This window comes from Mirounga angustirostris, unplaced genomic scaffold, assembly GCF_029215605.1.
Source record: "Mirounga angustirostris isolate CCGP_5_RB_7025 unplaced genomic scaffold, mMirAng1.0.hap1 SCAF_14, whole genome shotgun sequence".
Lineage (NCBI taxonomy): Eukaryota > Metazoa > Chordata > Mammalia > Carnivora > Phocidae > Mirounga > Mirounga angustirostris.
The window spans coordinates 65,210,126-65,231,089 of NW_026991722.1; the positions used below are offsets into that span (position 1 = coordinate 65,210,126).

The 20,964-nt window shown below is 41.3% G+C and overlaps 1 protein-coding gene across 1 annotated transcript in view; it reads right to left on the bottom strand.

Moving 5' to 3' along the window:
* The window catches only part of MAPK1 (mitogen-activated protein kinase 1), a 107,670-nt gene that overhangs the window by 23,083 nt on the left and 63,623 nt on the right, over positions 1 to 20,964 (bottom strand). The window contains exons 3-6 of the mRNA XM_045887193.2: positions 20,108 to 20,297; positions 9,658 to 9,774; positions 2,491 to 2,605; positions 2,077 to 2,208 (exon numbers count right to left, since the gene is read on the bottom strand). Coding sequence (XP_045743149.1) covers positions 2,077 to 2,208; positions 2,491 to 2,605; positions 9,658 to 9,774; positions 20,108 to 20,297 — 554 coding nt within the window. The remainder of the gene's footprint in view (positions 1 to 2,076; positions 2,209 to 2,490; positions 2,606 to 9,657; positions 9,775 to 20,107; positions 20,298 to 20,964) is intronic.

Consider the following 20,964-nt stretch of genomic DNA (forward strand, 5'->3'; position numbering starts at 1 on the left):
GAAGATTTTGTTCTGTTTTCTTCTCAAAGCTTAATAGTTTTAGGCCTTATATTTAGGCCTATGTTCCATTTTTAGGTTTTTATTTGGGGAGGGGGATATAGATGTCTAATTGTTCCTGCACCATTTGTTGAAGAGACTGATACAAACAATAATACTAATAACTTTTGGGGTGCCTGGGTGGCTCAGTCAGTTAAGAGTCCGACTCTTGATTTCGGGTCAGGTCATGATCTCAGGGTCGTTGAGATGGAGCCCCGCATCAGGCTCATGGAGCCTGCTTAAGATTCTCTCTCTCCCTCTGCCCCTCCCTGCCCTACTTGCATGCTCACGTGTGCACTCTCTCGAGGGGAGGGGAAGGGAAGGGATGAGAAGGGGGGAGGAAGGGGAGGGGAGGGGAGGGAAAGGATAAGAAGGGGGGAGGAAGGGGAGGGGAGGGGAGGGAAGGGAAGGGAGGAAAGAAATTGGTAACTCTCAAATGCATTATGCTGAGTGGAAGAATCCAGACATAAGAGGCCACATACTACATAATTATAACTCTAGGACATTCTGGAAAAGGCAAACTGTAACAGAGAGAAATGAAATCAGGGACTAAAGAAGAGAAATGAGTACAAAGGGCACAAGTCAACTTTTGGGGGTGATGAAAATACTCCATATATTGATTTTGGTGGCAGTTAGGTAACTACATATATTTGTTAAAAGTCAAAGACCCACAGAACTAAAAAGGGTAAATTTTATTCTAAGTTATTCTTTGAAAAAACTTGACTTGAAAAATTATTCAATTACAAGATGAAAAAAGTACAATTTGTTTTGCAGACTCCCAAATTTTCTGATTCCTAAAAATGTGAACTTAATCCAAGTTAAGAAGTAGCAATGAGGAGGCGGCTTGAGGGGTGGGCAAAATGGGTGAAGAGGATTAAGAGGTACAAACTTCCCATTCTAAAAATAAATAAGTCACAGGGACAAAAAGCACAGCATAGGGAATATAGTCAGTAATATTGTAATGCACTTATCATGGTGAGCATTTAATAATGTATGTAATTATGGAATCACTAATGCTGTATACCTGAAACTAATTTTTTATTGTATGTCAACTATAATTAAAAAAAAAAAAAAGGGTGCCTGGGTGGCTCAGATGGTTAAGCGTCTGCTTTCGGCTCAGGTCATGATCCCAGGGTACTGGGATCGAGTCCCACATTGGGCTTCCTGCTAGGCGGGGAGCCTGCTTCTCCCTCTGCCTCTGCCTCTCTCTCTGACTCTCATGAATAAATAAATAAAACATTAAAAAAAAAAACTTTTTTGAAAGGAGCAAAGAGGGGCATCTGCCTGGCTCAATGGGTAGAGCATGTGACCCTTCATCTTGAGATGGTTAAGTTCGTGCCCCATGTTGGGTGTAGAGCATACTTTAAAAAAGAATAAAATAAGGGATGCCTGGGTGGCTCAGTTGATTAAGTGTCCGACTTTTGATTTTGGCTCAGGTCACAATGTCAGAGTTGTGGGATCGAGCCCCGCGTCAGGCTTCATGCTCTTTTGGAGTCTGCTTGTCCCTCTCCTTCTGCTCCCCTCCCCCACACTCATGCGCCCTCTCTCTCTCTCTCTCTCAAATAAATAAAGTCTATTTTTTTTAAAGATTTTATTTATTTATTTGACAGAATGAGACACAACGAGAGAGGGAACCCAAGTGGGGGAGAGGGAGAAACAGGCTTCCCGCTGAGCAGGGAGCCCGATGAGGGGCTTGATCCCAGGACCCTGGGATCATGACCTGAGCAGAAGGCAGATGCTTAACGACTGAGCCACCCAGGTGCCCCAATAAATAAAAGTCTTTAAAAAAAAGAATAAAATAAAAATAAATTAAAAATAAAAAGCAAAGGTGGAAAACTACACAATCATTCCCAGATTCCCATACCCTACTGCCCCTGCTCATAAATAAAAGGGAAGAAAGCAACAGAGTGAGTACTAAATAAGGTATTACCCAATTGCCACAGACTAACTTTTCAGGCTAGGGACCTAATGATTTAACCAATATAACAAACAAACAAAAACCTAAGTCTAAGAAAAATAATCAACAACTAAAATATTTACCTTTAGAGTCAGCATTCGGGAACAGCCTGTTCCATGGCACCTTATTTTTGTGTGGAAGAGAAAGCAAGTAGTTTCTAGCTTTTAAATTTATTATACAGTTCAGGTCTTCCTGTGATGGGGATCCAAGAATACCTACAACATAAAATAATTAGCTGTTAATTATCCAGACCCAGGTAGACTGACCTTTTGGCTGCAGGGCACAATGGGCCCTGATAATTGTTTTCTCACCATCTCCCCATGCTTACCTTTCTTAAAAGTTTTTACAAGGATCCTTAATATTTGGAATCAAGCAAGATTACAAACTCATAGGTTAAGGAGTTGTCAGAACTACTCTAGTTTCATGAAGTGACTCTTATGTAAACTGTGGCAGGTGAACTGAGTAAATCTAGCCCCTAAAATGTTCGGTAACCTTACCCAGAATGTGGTTCAGCTGGTCGAGATAATGCTTCCCCGGGAAGATGGGCCTGTTGGACAGCATCTCTGCCAGAATGCAGCCTACAGACCAAATATCAATGGACTTGGTATAGCCCTGTAGTGGGAAGGGAGAAAAGACTGAGAATGGTATGTAATGTTACCGGAAACAGTAAGATCCTCCTACAGGACAGTTACATGGCTGACAGGAATTTTACCTTCTCCTTTGGCTCTATAATTCAGAAATAAAAGAGAGTGTGCAGATACACATAATAATTTGGCTTTCTTATAAGTTGTTGGACAACCAATATTACGTAATTTTATTTCTCTTCAAAGTTGATTAGCTTATTAATAAATGAGAATTTCCAAAGTATACTTCATTCCTTTGATTTGAAAGAAAGCATCCTTATAAGCTGAAGCTGGAAAAAGGAAAAAACATTAACAGCCCTTGCTTTAGGACATCTGTGGCCTATTTATTCATTTTGAAAACCTAGAAACCAACTCAAAAAAAGAGGCACTGCTATACTTCCAGAATATCTTTATCCATCCTGCAAATCATGTTCAAAAAAGTCAGGCTGAAAACCCATCATCTCTAGCGGAGGGGGAGGACGGGGGTATTGTGTGCTGGTTCCATCATATTTTACCAATCTGTATTTCTTGTCTTCTTTTTCTATTCAATTTTCAGATATAATTTTTCTTTTAAAGGAATTCTGTGAAAAGACTTGGAATAATTATCTAAATCGTACAATAGTGTAAAAAAAGATAGCTCTCCAAGGAGTGTAAGTTGAATTTTATGGAAAATGCTAGGTATAGTGATAAATGAACAGAGAAAAAAACTTCAGCCAAATATATATATATATTTTTTTTAACTTCAGCCAAATATTAAAGTTTAGAGAAACACAGTGAAAAATCAACACAGAACACAGAATGAATAGATCTGCAGCTATGATAAACTGGGGTTGAATTTCAAGATAATTATTCCCCAAATTCTTGTAATCCAAAATAGCTTTTGCTTTGAGCCAAAACTAAATAAAGAGGAACATTTAGGGCACCTGGGCGGCTCAGTCGTTAAGCGTCTGCCTTCGGCTCAGGTCATGATCCCAGAGTTCTGGGATCGAGTCCCACATCAGGCTCCCTGCTTGGCGGTGAGCCTGCTTCTCCCTCTCCCACTCCCCCTGCTTGTGTTCCTGCTCTCGCTATCTCTCTCTCTGTCAAATAAATAAATAAAATCTTTAAAAAAAAGAAAAAGAGGAACATTTAAAACACACACACAGGGGCGCCTGGGTGGCTCAGTCATTAAGCATCTGCCTTCGGCTCAGGTCATGATCCCAGGGTCCTGGGTTCAAGCCCCATGTTGGGCTCCCTGCTCGGCGGGAAGCCTGCTTCTCCCTCCTATTCCCCCTGCTTCTGCTCCCTCTCTCGCTGTGTCTCTCTCTGTCAAATAAATAAAATCTTAATAAATAAATAAATAAATGAATAAAACACAAAATAACTAAAAGGAACCAGGGCTCCCTGGAGAAATGGCTGCTCCAAGTCTGGGACAGGGAACATATTATGAGGTAAGCCTAGAGTGTCTAGTGCCACAAAGTAAGGAAGTGCTCAACATTAGTGGGGATATGTTACAGCGGCTCCCATTAGAAAACCTGGGACAATTTGAACATCAAATACAGAATGTTAGCTATGGAACTGAAGCCACTGAATAAGATAACCATGAAGGAACGATAGAGCTACAAAATCATCAATGGATGGTAAAAGTAGTGATTGAAAGTATGATGAAGAAGATAACTTACACAATCTTAAGGTATTTTCCCACAAATTCCTAATCACCTAATAATTATCACCATTACATAGTGAAGAACCAGAGGACACCATTTAACCAAAATAACATGAATTTCACCAATGTGGACATAAACTATCTATGCCTCCTGATACAATACACTGAGAACAAAATATTGTTTCTGTGGTACTCATGCCCAGAATACATGACACAAAATTGAGGTGCATTCTACAAAACAGCCACCTGTACCCTTCCAAAGGATCAAGGTCAAGAAAGGCCGAGGAATTATTTCAGACTGAAAGAGACTATAGAAACAACACAATGTGTGAGCCTGGAGTAGGGGGGAGAAAAGCTATAAAGATTACTGGGACAATATCCAAAATCCAAATATAAATAATACATGAAATATTGGATCTGTGTTATATTTCCCACCTTTTTTTTTTCTTTTTAATTTCTCACTTTTTTTTTTAAGATTTTATTTATTTGCAAGAGAGAGAATGAGAGACAGAGAGCATGAGAGGGAGGAGGGTCAGAGGGAGAAGCAGACTCCCTGCTGAGCAGGGAGCCCGAGAATCACGACCTGAGCCGAAGGCAGACACTTAACGACTAAGCCACCCAGGCGCCCTAATTTCTCACTTTTGATTACTACACCATGGTCATATTAGGGACTATCCTTCTTCTATGGCAGGGTTTCTCAACCTTGGCACTGCTGACATTTTGGGCTGGATAAGCCTTTCCTGTGTGCCGTAGGACGTTTAACATCATCTCTGACCTCTAACTACTTCATGCCAGTAGGTAGCATTCCTCTCCCCGTTGTGAGAACCAAATATGTCTCCAAACACTGCCAGATGTCCTCAGGAACATGAGAAACACTGTTCTAAGGAAATACATGCTGAAATGCTTAGGGGTAAAGGGGCACAACTACAATTTACTCTCAGATGATTCAGAGGGAAAAAAATCTACACATGTATACAGAGAGAATGATACAACGAACAAGACAAAGGATAAAGAACTGGTGAGTCTGAATCTGAAGTGAAGTTCTAGCCAGCATTTCTCCCAGGTGGTCCAGAGCCCCGGTGGCTTCCCTCTAAGGATCTGAGGGGTGACACTACTTTTGTACTACTAAGGTGTTTTCCTTTTCATTCATTCTCTCACAAGTGCACAAGAGATTTTTCCAGAGGCTATACACATGTGACAATACTGTACAGGAAATATAACAATATCTAGAAGATCTGCTTAACTCAGTGAACCAGTATTATATTATAAATATTATAAAACCAAGCATCAGTGAATGTAAGGTAGACCAATGGGTTTTAATAAGACTGTACAAAAAGTTCAGTGGCATGGTTTCAGATTCCACAATGAATCTTTCATTTTGTTGAGCTTCACCATAATATTAAAAAGGAATAGTCACAAGTAGCTGAAAAGACTACTAACATACTCCCTTTCCCAATTATGTATCTATGTGAAGACTCTTCTTCATGGATTTAAACCCAAACAACCTACTGGACAGACTGAGTGCAGAACTAGGCGAGAGTCCAGCAACAGTCTATTAGGCCCCATGAAATTTGAAAAACGAAAACAATGTCACTCTTCTAACTAAAATGTTTTTGTTGTGGAAAGTAAACATACTTTTTTATGAAAAATACTTATGTTAACAAGCAGTACCTTTATTACTGTTATTTAGATATTAATACTTTTTAAAAATTTCAGTGTTAATTTCCATATAGTAAATACTGATGGATATAACCCCACATAAACAATCTTGCTTAGGGTCTTTGATACTTTTTCTTTTTTTTTAAAGATATATTTATTTATCTTAGAGAAAGTCTGTGTGAGTGAACAGGGAGGAGGGGCAGAGGGACAGAGAGAGCCCCAAGCAGACTCCACGTTGAGTGCAGAGCCTGATACGGGGCTTGATCCCATGACCCTCAGGATCATGACCTGAGCCGAAACCAAGAGTCAGACGCTTAACCTACTGAGCCACCCAGGAACCCCTAATCTTTGATACTTTTTTTTTTTAGATTTTATTTATTTGACAGAGAGAGACACAGTGAGAGAGGGAACACAAGCAGGGGGGAGTGGGAGACGGAGAAGCAGGCTTCCCCCCGAGCAGGGAGACCAATGTGGGACTCAATCCCAGGACCCTCAGACCATGACCTGAGCTGAAGGCAGACGCTTTAACGACTGAGCCACCCAGGTGCCCCTCTCTGAATCTTTTTAAGAGAGTGAAGGAATCTTGGGGCTCAAATATTTGAGAACCACTGCCTTATACTTTTCTTGCAAGCTGAAAATTCTATGAAAATAAAATGTTACAAATACACACACAGCACTCTAGCCAAAATGGGGACAATATGAGTATAAAAATAAAAACATGATAATGGACAGCACGTATTTCATGAGTCCATAATAATGTTTTTAAAAACAAAGGTGGGAGGGGTGCCTGGGTGGTGCAGTCAGTTAAGTGTCGGACTCCTGGTTTTGGCTCAGGTTGTGATCTTGGGGTCATGAGATTAAGCCCTGCACTGGGCTCCCCACTCAGTGGTGAGTCGGCTTCCTCTCTCCCTCTGCCCGCCCCCCTGCTTGTGCACACTCTCTCTCTAAAATGACTAAATTAAAAAAAAAAAAAAAAGGTGGGAGACAAGAAGAGAAAGAAAAAAATGGAAAGCTCTTTATATAAGAATGGCAGTGAATTAATGTAGAAAGAATAATACATTTGGAAATCACCATTTTGCAACCCCCAATATAATGATAGAGGCAAGGGGTCATCAAGCGGTAAACCACCAGGGTAAGACTGCTGGGAAACAGAAGCTCCATATACATGAGTTCCAAGAATCCATGGGGTTCTTGCCAGAAAAGTATGACCTAAATCTAATCATAAGGAACCAATCTGTACTCTGCAAAGTATTCAATGTCATGAAGAAGACAGGAAGGGCGGGAGGACTATTCTAGAGTGAGCACAATGCATGAAACGTGAATTAGATCATAGACTGAAAATAAAACAGAAACAGTTGTAAAATACTTTTGGGTGGGATAACTGGGATGTCACTAAATTAATGCTGATTGTCTCAGTGTGCTAAGGGTACTATGGCTGTGGGGAAAAAACACCCCTCTGCCTTTAATGAATATTAGTATGGCCCAAAGCGTCTACAAGTAAAGTCAGTTTATGTTGGTGAAGTGTCAGAAGGTTTGACCAAAGGGAAGAGAGAAGAAGGCAGAGAGGCAGGCAGAGATAGCCAGGGAAAGAGTAGTAAGGTGTTAATAGCTGGTAAACCCAGGGAAGGGGTGTAAGGGTGTTCACTGTACTCTCAATTCTTTATGGGTTTGAAAATGTTATAAATAAATAAAAAGAAAAAAATGAACATGGTCCTAGAAGTAACATTCTCAGGCTAGAGGTGCTGTAAATAAAAAGAATTCGCGCTCAGTTATTACAGTTAACTCTACAAGCAAGAAGTGCTGGGCACCTTGTAGAACACAGAGGCCATCCTGTTTAGTTATTTCCCCTCCAGAGGGTGAAGACAGTGGAGTCATCTCAAGTTGGGATGGAGGCTGCAGGGCCACCAAGGCACCAGGATAAAAAGCACTGTCAGCTCTCCTTTATAACCGGCAGGCAGAGTGCGCACACGAGCGCGCGTGCACACACACACACACGTGTGCGCGCAAATGCTTCTGGTTTGGAATGGCTGTCACATGGCCAGTCCAAAGAAAGAACCTACTATTTGGGATTATGTGTAATACAGAATTATGAGAATCAACATGGCATTTTCTTCTCTGAAACATCTGTTACACTACATCCTTCTTTATAATGGAATTTATTTTAATGCAATTTTACTTTTATAACTAAACTGAACAAATGTATATCAAGAATAACTAACTGCTTTAAACAAATTCCATTTCCTCACAAAGCAACTTAGTGTTTATCTCAAGCCCTTCTATTTATAAAGGATGGAGGAAGAGAGTGAAGCCCATGGGCTCACTAATTCCCTTAAAGCTTCTTGGGTCGATTTCTGGTTCCTAGATCTGAGACACAAGGCCCAATGCCTACTTTTATTGCTTTTCTTCATGTATCTTAACATTACATTAACAACAGATGGTGTTGAAGAAGGTCATCATAATGCCATGACTCCCAGCTGATCCCTGAGCTGGACCCCGGCAACAGGAAGCTCCTCACCCCCTCCTCTACCCTGGAATACGTGCTCTGCCCAGCGTTCCCGCAGCAGGAGCCATTTTCAAGGATGTAGCCTTGAAAGAATAGATGTTTCTGAGACCATCTGGGCAGTATATCTGACTGAGCCCAGTTAAGGCTTCTATATAAACTTTTAAGGCTTGGCAGATGAGTACCAAGATTTACTCACCTTGTGGCTGCCCAAGACAAGCCTTGTAATAAGTTCCCTTACATATTAAGACTGCCACTACCAACCTGGAGTGGTCTGCCTCTTCAGGTTTTCTTTGCCCACCTTGTACTGGGGGTAGTTTGCAAACCAAGAGATGGAATTAAGTTCAAAATCTCCTAATTTTGAGATATTAGATATAGAAGTATGTTGGGTCCACTTACTTTCTTAAATCTGGCACTTCATTCAATACTATTTGCAAATGATATATTAAAAATACTGAATCTCAATCTCCACAGCAGTCCTCAATGATTGCCACCTGGCTCATAAACCTAACAAAGATATCATACTTCATTTTTTCTTGCTTTTATAAATTTATTCAATCATTTCTTACAACCAAGACAGAGATATTGTTAGAAATGTTTGCCTCCCACCTGTACGCACTCTCCACAGACACTCTGAGATGAAGAGGTGCATATGGAAGCAGGACTACCATATAATTTTGAAAGAATCCATAGTAGTTCCTATTCTTTCCACAGCTACGTTTTGTTTTGTTTTTTAAATTTTTTATTGTCACACCTACGTTTTCTTCAAACTACGGTGTAATTTTGCTGAAGAGACATTCTTCACTACCAGATAAATCTGACCTTTATTAACAGCACTGGTGCACCTTCAGAAAAAATATGCACTATCGGATAACCTCTAACAAACCCAGCCTGTACTCAGCTGTGGCAGCAGCAGGTGTAAAAGCTGCCATAGGCAGGACTTCAGGAAAGTTGACCAAGGGCTAGGACACAGACAATTGATTGTTAACAGCAACCAGATAGACACGTCCCCCCCTACAACAAATCAGCACTACTCCAGCAGAGGTAGAGAGGCCAAATCCCAGGGCCCAGAAGGTCGATGCTGAACTGGAGATTAAGACAGCAGCTTCGTTCTGGCCAGACAGGTCAAGCCTCAACCTAGTAGACACAGGCTTACTGAGAGGGAGGTTTACTGCACCACACATCCAAAGTTCTTTCGCTTCTTGGTTTTCTTTTTATGCAAACCTCTGATCCTTACCTTGGAATTCAACATAATTTCCGGAGCCCTGTACCAACGTGTGGCTACATACTCTGTCAGGAACCCTGTGTGATCATGGTCTGGATCTGCAACACGGGCCAAGCCAAAGTCACAGATCTAAGAGAGAAAAAAATGGGACACCTTAGAGAGACTCTAATAAAATTAATATCAAAACATCATAAAAATAAAAAAGATAATAGCAATAATGATGATGATGAGCAGTTGCTGCCATTTCTATGTGGCAGAAGCTTCGCTGGGAATTCTATATACTCATTCTTATATAATCCTTACAACAACCTGGAAGGCAGTGATGACCATCCAACATGCTGGAGACGAGAAACAGGCTGGAGGAGTCTGTTAAGAGGCATCCTCATCTTTCATTATCTGCTTATCCCACAGAAATCTTGCCTAGGTCACTTGACAAAAACTGTTCTGGGTAAGAATGAAGTCACCAGAAACTGCCCAGGGTCATTTCTTGGGCCTACTCCTGCTAGCCCCCTGACGATCAACACTGCTAGATCAGGTCCTTGACCTGCACTTGCCTTGTTTCTCAGATTTCACTTCCTGCCATTCTTCCACCTGTTCCACAAATGCAGGTACCTCCAAAGATTCTTCCCACTTCCTTCTCTTCCATGTAGTCAAATCCACTCTCAAAGCCTTACAAGAGGTTTCATATACTGAAGATGAATTTATTTTTTAAGGTTTTATTTATTTAACAGAGACAGAGCGCACAAGCAGGGGGAACAGCAGAGGAAGAGGGAGAAGCAGGCTCTCCACTGAGCAGGGAGCCCGATGCAGGGCTCTATCCCGGGACCCTGGGATCATGACCCGAGCCAAAGGCAGACACCCAACCGACTGAGCCACTCAGGTGCCCCAAAGATGATTTTTTTTAGCTAAATATCCAGCTTCTAATTTCTCCTGACTCACAAAAGTACCTGCTGGCTATCCAATACTTTGGTGCTACTCCAGACTCCAACACATATAAAATTTAGCTATAATATACAGTTGACTCTTGAAGAACATGGGTTTAAACTATGCAAGTCTGCTCACATGTGATTTTTTTTCCAATAAACATATTGGAAAACTTTTTGGAGATTTGCAACAATCTGAAAAACTCGCAGATGAACTGTGTAGCCTAGAAATACCAAAAAAATTAAATTAGGTATTATTGCAGGAATACAGTGTGTAATACATATGACATACAAAATATGTTAATTGACTTGATGTTGTCAGTTGAAGCTCCTGGCCAATAGAAGGCTATTAAACTTGGGGGGTGTCAGTTATATGCAGATTTTTTATTGTGTGTGGGAGGGGCGGGTGTTGGTGCCCCATATCCCTGTGTTGTTCAAGGGTCAACTGTACTTAGACTCATACAATTGGAGGATATTTTAATTCCTTGGCATCTGGAGAACTAACATGAGAAAGAGAGAGACATGTTAATAAAGACAGGCCAGAGTATAGGACAAGGCAGCCTGGAAAACAGACTGTTTTGGAGCCTTACTGCTCTAATTCAGTTAAGAAATGGTAAGAGCCTGGGCTCAGGCCATAAAAATGGAGACAAGAAAAGGACACGCTTAAGAGATATTCATAGGACTTAAATGGACATCAATCTTTGCTTAAATACCCCCGAGTTGGGTGTCTCAACTCAACTTCAGAAAGCTCCCATCCACCTCACAAATGTCTTCCTCTAGCCTTGGACACCGACATCACCATATAGTGCCTCTGATCCCATAGGTCCTGCAACAGATTTCAACTATACCATTCATCAGGAAGAGTTATGTATCTGTGGCTGCACAATTCCCACCAACTTACTGTGTCTTCAAAAGAAGCAAATGTCATATTTGCTTGCCAGTTACTCTATCAGAGGCCATTTTCTATGTGTATTGAGTCGTCTGGTGAGGAAACCCTGGGTCCTGCTCCGTAGCTCTGATGCTAACTCTGGCCACTGTCCTCTCCTAACTTCGGTCTATGTTAACTTCCACCATAAGCACCATCATCACCTTTCAAAGCTGGCTTGCTTGCTGATGCCATTACACTTCCAATTGTTATAGGCCTGTCAGAGGACCTGGTTGATGTATGGCTATAAGCTTTTATGCGGGATCATAGTAAGTTCTAACTTTGGCCTGGCTGATCTTGAGGCTTTCAATGTACCTGGCACCCTGTTTGTTTCTTTCAAGCCTTTTCTATCAATTCCAGTGACACCAACTGCAGAAGGCTTCCTAGTAATCATGCCCAGGAGGCTCATGCAACACGGTCCTCTTTGGCATGATTTCCAACTCAGAGAAACAACTATTGATGATTTCTTCTTATATCTGGAGGCGAGTCATCTAAGCCATTCGAGCTATCACCTGCCACGTTGCCTTACCACCAATCCATTTTAATTCTGTGGCTTGAACTCTTCAATATATCTGTGACGCATAGTTTCTCTTATTTTTTATGGCTAACAGTTCATCTGATTCAAATTCAACCAAAGCTCACCATTCAGTCTGTCCTCTGTTGTATAAATGGACACCTAAAAGCCACATTTTGAATTGTACAGAGAAGAAATACTGCATCTTGTCAGCAGAGCAAAACCATCACAAACCCCAGACCATGGCCAAAGATCCTTCATCGCCCCCATGCCCGGTGTGACAGAGACTAGATGGGTCCAGACTTGATACACAGCTTTTCATCGGCTAGTTGAATAAAAAAATAAGTCCCAGGGCGCCTGGGTGGCTCAGTCGTTAAGCGTCTGCCTTCGGCTCAGGTCATGATCCCAGGATCCTGGGATCGAGTCCCACATCAGGCTCCCTGCTCAGCAGGAAGCCTGCTTCTCCCTCTCCCACTCCCCCTGCTTGTGTTCCCTCTCTTGCTGTGTCTCTCTCTGTCAAATAAATAAATAAAATCTAAAAAAAAAAAAAAAAAAAGTCCCAGATAGATTTAGAGAGCCAGATATAAGAAATTCACATATGAGGGAGGCCATGTAATGAAGCTGATGTTTCCATGCTCCTCTTGGAGTTGGACAAAGAAATGGAAGCTGTGTTTTAGAGGGGGTGATTAGATTCCTAAATAACTACAAAGACACGGGATAAGTGGAATAACTATGGCAGATTTATTTTCTAAAAAGGGACACATCATTATAACCCCATCCTCCATGCTCTTCTTTTAAGGTCTTTGAACTTGTATCAAGAGGGTAGGATCTATCTTCCCTCCTCTTGAATCTGGGCAAACCTTTATGACAGCTTGAACTAAGAGAACATAGCAGAATCGATACTATGTGACTTCAGAGGCTACATCATAAAATCAACATGACTTCCACCTGGCTCTCTCTCTACTGGGATACCTGGAACCCTCTGCCCACCTCAGGAGGAAACCGACATGTGGGCTGTATGTGGGTGTTCCAGGTGACAGCCAGTATCAACTGCCAGGTACACGAGAGGATTCCAGCCCCTACCTTTGCATCTTCTAGCTGAGATCCAGACATAAGAGCAGAAACCAGTCATCACTGCTACCCCTTGACTAAATTCCTGACCCACAGAAACTATGAGCTAATAAATGATTATTCTTGTTTCAGACCACTACACCTTTTCAAGTGACTTGTTACAGAGCAAGAAACAGCTAATACAGTGGTAGTGGACACAGTGCTTGTGGTGGGACAGGCACTCTCTGAGGAGGCCCCACTGAAGTGATACTGAGCCACTGAAAATATGCCAACCACAGAAAGGCCTGAGGAAAGCCAAAGCAATGCCCTAAAAAGTCTAGCTGGGCAAATGTGAGGGGCAGAGGTGGCAACTAGACCTGAAACCTCCTAAAACAGCTCTTGAATTGACTGCTTCCACATCTCAACTGCCACTGCCTTAATTGAGATTCAGTTTAGTTTGTCTGGAATTAGGGAGACTAGCTTGGTTACCCACCTGCAAGCTAATTCATCCTCTAAAGTCCTGCCTAAATGTTGTTTCTAAAATATAAGTCACCTTTCTGTCTCAAAAATCAAATGCTTAACCAACTGAGCCACCTACGTGCCCCGAAACCCAAATTATTTAAGTGTAACCTTCAAGACTATTCACATGCTGCCACCAAACTACCTTCCCGATCTCCTCTCCCACCATCTTCTCTGCCCACCTCTGCTCCTACTGACTCCACACTACACCTGCTTTTATGACCTAACTATGCAATGACCTCTCCACTGAGTGCCCTATCCATGCCATTCCCTTACCCTAAACCCAGCTTGAAAGTTACCCCTTCTGAGAAGTTTCCCAGAAATCAACAACACCTCCACCCAAGAACTGACTGCTCACTTTTCTAAACTCCTCTAATACTTTTTTTTTTTTAAGATTTTATTTATTTATCTGACAGAGAGAGAGAGACAGCGAGAGAGAGAACACAAGCAGGGGGAGTGGGAGAGGGAGAAGCAGGCTTCCCGCGGAGCAGGGAGCCCGATGCGGGGCTCGATCCCAGGACCCTGGGATCATGACCTGAGCCGAAGGCAGACGCTTAACGACTGAGCCACCCCGGCGCCCCTAAACTCCTCTAATACTTTGTTAGACACATATTAAAGTACATCCCACAATCCATGATTGATAGCTGTGCATATGCCTATCTCCCCAGCTAAAAGAGAATCAAGTCCCTAGAAAAAGGCAGCACTTGACTGACCTGTTATTTCTAAATGTCACATACATGATGGACACTTGATGTTTGGTCAATAAATGACTTACTTTATATGTTTATAGGAAGCACAACAACTGGGGTGGATTAATTGGCACAGACTCTAGTGGTGACCATTTTTCACAATATCTGAATTACTGATAATCTTTTAAAAAATAAAAATCAGGGTACAGAGTTACCAGGGTTAAAATCTTATGTTAAACAACATTAGTAAAATTACACCAAAGTGGCAATATTGAGGAAGAAGGAAAAATTAATAACTGGAATTCCTAGTATTCCTTCACTAGGAAGGACAACATAACCTCTCATGCTGAATGCTGCAATATAGCTATTTCTTTAAGATTAAAACTAAATGTGCAGTTGTTCTTCCTCATCCTCTCCCTGCAGGAAATCCAGTCCAAAAGCCCTTAAGGGGGAGGTCATGTGACATAAGGATCTCTGTGGGGTTGGGAGAACCGCAGTGGCCCGCGTGGGTGTGAGGCACCCAAGCGGAGGTAAGAGGGAGCTCCAGATCAGGGCATAGTCTAGGTGTGAGATGAAGAGGGAATCCATGTGGGGAGGCAGCAGCAGCCCACCTAGGGTCTGAGAGTCTGAGCAAAGTGAGCAGAGGATCCACGGATTATACTGTATAAACCAATCGTTTCATTGGAAGTTGCAAAATGGTGATTTTTCTAGTTTTGTTATTTGTTCTGCATTAACTAGCTGGCTATGTCTCTCTCTGTCAAATAAATAAATAAAATCTAAAAAAAAAAAAAAAAACAGACAAAAAACACCACAACATTGAAGGCTAGCCATATTTATATGGCACTGACTAAAAACTATGAAGGCTACAAAATTAAAAAAAACAATATTCATTATAATTCCATACAAAGGAAGGTATGGACAAGTAGCATATGGTACAAGAAACATAAACTGACTTCCAGCAAAGTCAGGTTTCATTTCCTATCTTCCAGAGTCCTTCCCAGGCATAACCCGAACTAATAACACTGTGATCCTAGCACCCTGGGACTCCAGTTGGGATTTCTAGAGACCTTATTCCCCTGGTAGTTCCACTAGAAATATGCTAGCAGAATCTCCAAATAGGATCTATAATCCTTGTGTTTCTGTGGCCCTGAGAAATAAAATAGGAGTCTACAAGAGAGGCTCCCAGAGGGGTTCTAAGAGGTCACCATCTACTTGTCTCAGGGCTTCAAATAACAAGTGCAAAGCATGTTTATGGAAGTGAGAAAGAAATCTTATTGCTGTTGACCTTGACTAGTATAAAAGTCAAAAGTTAACGGTCTAAAGACATTAATAACAGCTGATATCCCAAGGGCTCAAGAGTAAGAAATACTTTAGTAACAGAAGCCATGGAAAAAGGAAGAAATGACATGACTATCTCCTTGAAAATTCAAAAAACCCTAAATAACAAGAGGTAAGATCACCGGTTACAATCTTTCTGTGGTACAAGCACCATGGTCACCCCAGGGTACTGAGGATGTGATGGATATACAGTGATTTCAGGGCTTAAGCAAGAAAGACCCTTTTCCTCACTGGTGCTCTCTCAACCCTCATATACGCAACTAAACTGCCACTGTACCCTGACCTACCTTTGGGACATGCTCACCATGACAAATCAGAGATGACGTACCATACTCATCTTTACAATGAGATTCTCTCCTGAATATTTATGCCCATGTGAATGAAGCACACCCCGTATGTACATTTCAAAATGTGGGTGAATTGTACCGCTGTAAATATCTAAATTATCCTATTGTGTTTCTGGATCTCTGTGTTATACTGGGTTTTGAAAACAATACATGGATTGTGCAGATGGCCAACAACACAGATCTATCAATGTGGGTGTAAATTTTGGTGAGCATGAATAAAATGGCCCTAGGTAAAGACAAGCTCACAAACAGTGAACAGACAACAAAGTAGTCTGGTTCTGTTTGTTTTCTTCTTAAGGATGAGCATTTTCAAATAAAAGTTAGGAGTCAACTTTTCCCAGAAATATTACATACTGAAAATACTGATTGAGAATGTTTCTCCAAAAACAAACAAAAGCAATCTATCGTAACAGAGTTGTGCTAAGAAACAGAAAGAAAAAAGAACTAGCAGACATAAAAATACTGTAATTTTTCAAGAAAATCACTAAGAGCCAACGAAGTGTGGCCATTCCTACAAGCAGCTTCATTCCTTTTGTGCCCACCTGGCTTTTAGTTGCAGATCCATGGGAAAGGATCTGGTTACACCCCATGAAAGACATGAATCCAACTTTGTAGGATCCCAAGAGGTGACAGAGTCCAACCCAACTGTATCTAATGTAGGAAGCTACCCTTTATCACATCTCACAGAACGCTGGTCACCCTGTTTCAGACACTCAGTGATAGTGAATAAGCTGACCGACCACCTGGTAACAGAACCCATTGCCTTTTTTTAGACAGTTCCAGAAGGTTCTCTAAGATCTACCTCCAACCAACAGCTCCAGCTTAGCATCAATGACTTCCTATTACTCATCCAAAGCTGCAGCCACACAAAGCAGGCCTCAGTGTTTATGCACTAATCCCTTAACTTACTTCCCTTTCTGTTATTCCTTTTGCCTACTATGATACTCTTTGCCCAACAAGGCCACTCCCTTACTGAAAGCCTGCCCATCTCTAAAGGACCAGCATGGACACCACCTGCTTCCTGATGCCTCTCAAAGCCAGAACTAACCCACCTCTCTCCTTTACATTTGTACACTATTCTTTTCAGTATCTCAGTTACAGCAGATATTATTACAATCATCTATTGTTTATCAGACTTCTGACCGATCAGTTTTCAGATTGCAGGGGCAGACATTCCTCCCTCTCCCTTGCCAGGTATTCCCTAAGGGCTTCTCACAGGAATGTCTGTTAAACTGAAGTCCAAGAAATGATCATTGCTATACATCTAAATGCACTTTTTAAATAGCTTTGAGATATAATTCGCATACCATATAATTCACCCACTTAAGGTATACAATTCAATGGTTTTGATATTATACTCACAGGGTACACAACCGTTACCACCATCTAATTTTAGAATATTTTTGTAACCACAGAAGAAATCTTGTATCTATTAGCAGTCTCCCCATTCCTCCCCAGTCCCACCTGCCTAGGATTTTATCCACTTTCTGTGCTACAGATTTATCTATTCTGGACATTTCATGTAAATAGAACCACGTAATATGTGGTCTTTTATGACTGACTTCTTTCACTTACATAATAATTTTCTAAAGTTCATCCACATTGTAGCATGTATCAGTATTCCATTTATTCCATCATATGGATCTACTATATGTTATTTATTCATTATCAAATGGGCATTCAAATTGTTTCCACTTTTGGACTATTATGCTACTTTAGTTTACTTGTATGCTAGTTTTTGTGTGGACATATTTTCATTTTACTTAGGTATACACCTAGGAGTGAAATCCTCACCAACACTTATCTGACTTTTTGATTATAGCCATCCTAGTATGTATAAATTGGTATCTCGGGCGCCTGGGTGGCTCAGTTGGTTAAGCGACTGCCTTTGGCTCAGGTCATGATCCCGGAGTGCCGGGATCGAGTCCCACATCGGGCTCCCTGCTCGGCGGGGAATCTGCTTCTCCCTCTAACCCTACCCCCTCTTGCGTTCTCTGTCTCATTCTCTCTCTCTCAAATAAATAAAATCTTAAAAAAAAAAATAAAATAAATTGGTATCTCATTGTGGTTTTGATTTGCATTACCTGACTGACTTATGATACCAAACATTTTTCACGTACTTACTGGCCATTTGCATAACGTTTTTAGAAAAATGTCCATTCAGATCCTTTGCCGAATATTAAACTGGTCTATTTATCTTTTATTGTTGAGTTACAAGAGTTTTTCATATATTCTAGATATAAGTCTCTCATCAGATAAGTGATTTACAAATATTTTCTCTCATTTTGTGGGTTGTCTTTTCACTTGATGGTTTGCTCTGTAACACAGGTTTCTAATCTAGATGAAATCCAATTTTTTCCCCCTTTTGTTGCTTGTGCTTTTGGTGTCATGTCTAATAGGATCTGCCTAATGCAAGATTGCGGAGACTCACTCCTAGGTTTTCCAAGCCTATTCTAGTTTAGCTCTTAAATTTAGGTCTTTAGGGGCACCTGGGTGCTCAGTTGGTTAAGCAGCGTCCAACTTTGGCTCAGGGTCCTGGGACTGGCTGGCAACTGGCTCCACACTCAGCAGGGAGTCCGCTCGTCCCTCTCCCTCCCCTTCTGCCCCTACCCTGGCTTGTATGCACTCGCTCTCTCAAATTAAAAAAAATTTTTAAGATTTTATTTATATATATATATTTGACAGAGAGAGAGAGAGAGAGAGCACAAGAGAGCACAAGCAAGGGGAGTGGCAGAGGGAGAGGGAGAAGCAGGCTCTCCACTGAGCAGGGAGCCTGATGATGCTGGGCTCAATCCCAGGACCTGGGATCATGACCTGAGCCAAAGGCAGATGCTTAACCAACTGAACCACCCAGGCGCGCCTCAAATTAAAATCTTAAAAAGAAATTTTTAGGTCTTTGATCTGTTTTGTGTTAATTTTTATACATGGTATGAGCATATATCCAGTTGTCCCAGCACTTCAATCATTTGTTGAAAAGAATGATCTTGGCCCTCTCACCAAAATTCAGTTATCATAAACATACAGGTTTAATTATTAACTCCCAATTTTATTTCATTGATCTATATGCCCCACTCTTATACCAATATCAGTGTTTTGATTACTATAGTTTTGTAGTAAGTTTTGAAATCAAGAAGTGTAATAAGTCCTCCAATTTTGTTCTTTCGTAAGATGATTTTGGCTATTTTGGGTCTCTTGAATTTCCATATGCATTTCAGGACCAGCCTGTCCATATCTGCAAAAAAGCCACCTAGAGCTTTGTCGGGGATCACACTTACTGTGTAGATCAATTTGGGGGAGCTCTGCCTTCTAAACAGTATTAAGTCTTTCAATCCAGACTTTGGATATCTTTCCATTTATCTAGGTCTCCTTGCATTTTTATTAGATGAATCCACATCCCTTCATATCTAATCCATCCTTAGATTTCCCTCCTTGCTTAGCTCTGCTACTATTAAAATAGAAATATATGTATGCAAATGCTGCCCATTTTTAAGAGAACTCTGAGGACTGTAAGGATCTAGGGTTCTCCTATTTATTGGGAATGTCTTAGGTACTAAAGTCATTAAGGTTAAGTTTTCTGTTTTCTGAGCGTTCTTTGTATAAAATTTATTGAAGAAAAAGGTTACCAATGAAATGGATGATTTTTTTAACTTACACATAAGGCACATGATCCTGCTTTTATATATGTAAGCATAAATGTACACATATATGTAAGAGAATAGCAAGAACTTTGGAAGGAAATATACCAATATGTTATAGTGGTTACCTCTGGAGAGGAAGGAACAATTGGATGGAGAAGAAGAGGACTAGCACTTCCTACTTGCATAGGGGAGGGCATAAAAATGTCTTCATGGGGGCGCCTGGGTGGCTCAGTCGTTAAGCGTCTGCCTTCGACTCAGGTCATGATCTCAGGGTCCTGGGATCGAGCCCCGCATCGGGCTCCCTGCTCCGCGGGAAGCCTGCTTCTCCCTCTCCCACTCCCCCTGCTTGTGTTCCCTCTCTCACTGCCTCTCTCTGTCAAATAAATAAAATCTTTAAAAAAAAAAAAAAAGTCTTCATGTATTTCTGGTATGATTTTAAATATGAGTAACAATATAAATATGCTCCAGTGAAAGTTTTTTCCAACATATATCACCCTAAGAGTAAGTAACCTGGCAGACCTTGAGATCGCAGGTGGTGTTGAGCAGCAGGTTGGAAGGTTTGAGGTCACGGTGCAGTACATTAGCTGAATGGATATATTTTAACCCTCTGAGGATCTGGTAAAGAAAATAGCAGATATGGTCGTTGCTGAGGTGTTGCGTCTTCAAGAGCTTGTAGAGATCTGTTTCCATGAGGTCCTGTACTATATATCTGTTTAGACAGGTTAAGGTAACATAACAAATATCTGGTTACACTTAGCAAAGTACACTGAAATCAAAATGAACCCTCTCCGCAAACAGTCCGTTATTATATCATGAGGAGTGCAAGGAAAATGAGAAACTGATGAAAAATTAGTATACGTCTATGGAAGGAATCTAAAATAGTTAACCTCTTCTTTTTTTTTTTTTTAAGATTTTATTTATTTGAGAGAGAGAGACACAGCGAGAGAGGGAACACAAGCAGGGGGGAGAGGGAGAAGCAGGCTTCCCACGGAGCAGGGAGCCCAATGCGGGGCTCGATCCCAGGACCCTGGGATCATGACCTGAGCCAAAGGCAGATGCTTAAGGACTGAGCCACCCAGGCGCCCCTAGTTAACCCCTTCTTAGGTCCTATGAAACAACAGGCATTAATATCTATCTGATGTGACCAATAACAGGCCTAGACTGAGATGAGACATGCTGTTATGGAAATACTGGCTAATCTTTAAGTCTCAACCTCCTAGTCCACCATCAACAAATCCTCTCCAAGGATTACTGCAAAGGGCTTTTAAAACCTTTGGAAATACAGCCCTAGAACACATCGCTACTAAATTCAGCCTTCTATGTGCTTGACTCTTCAATTAAGGTTAAGATCCTAAATAAATTAGAGTATTGGGAAG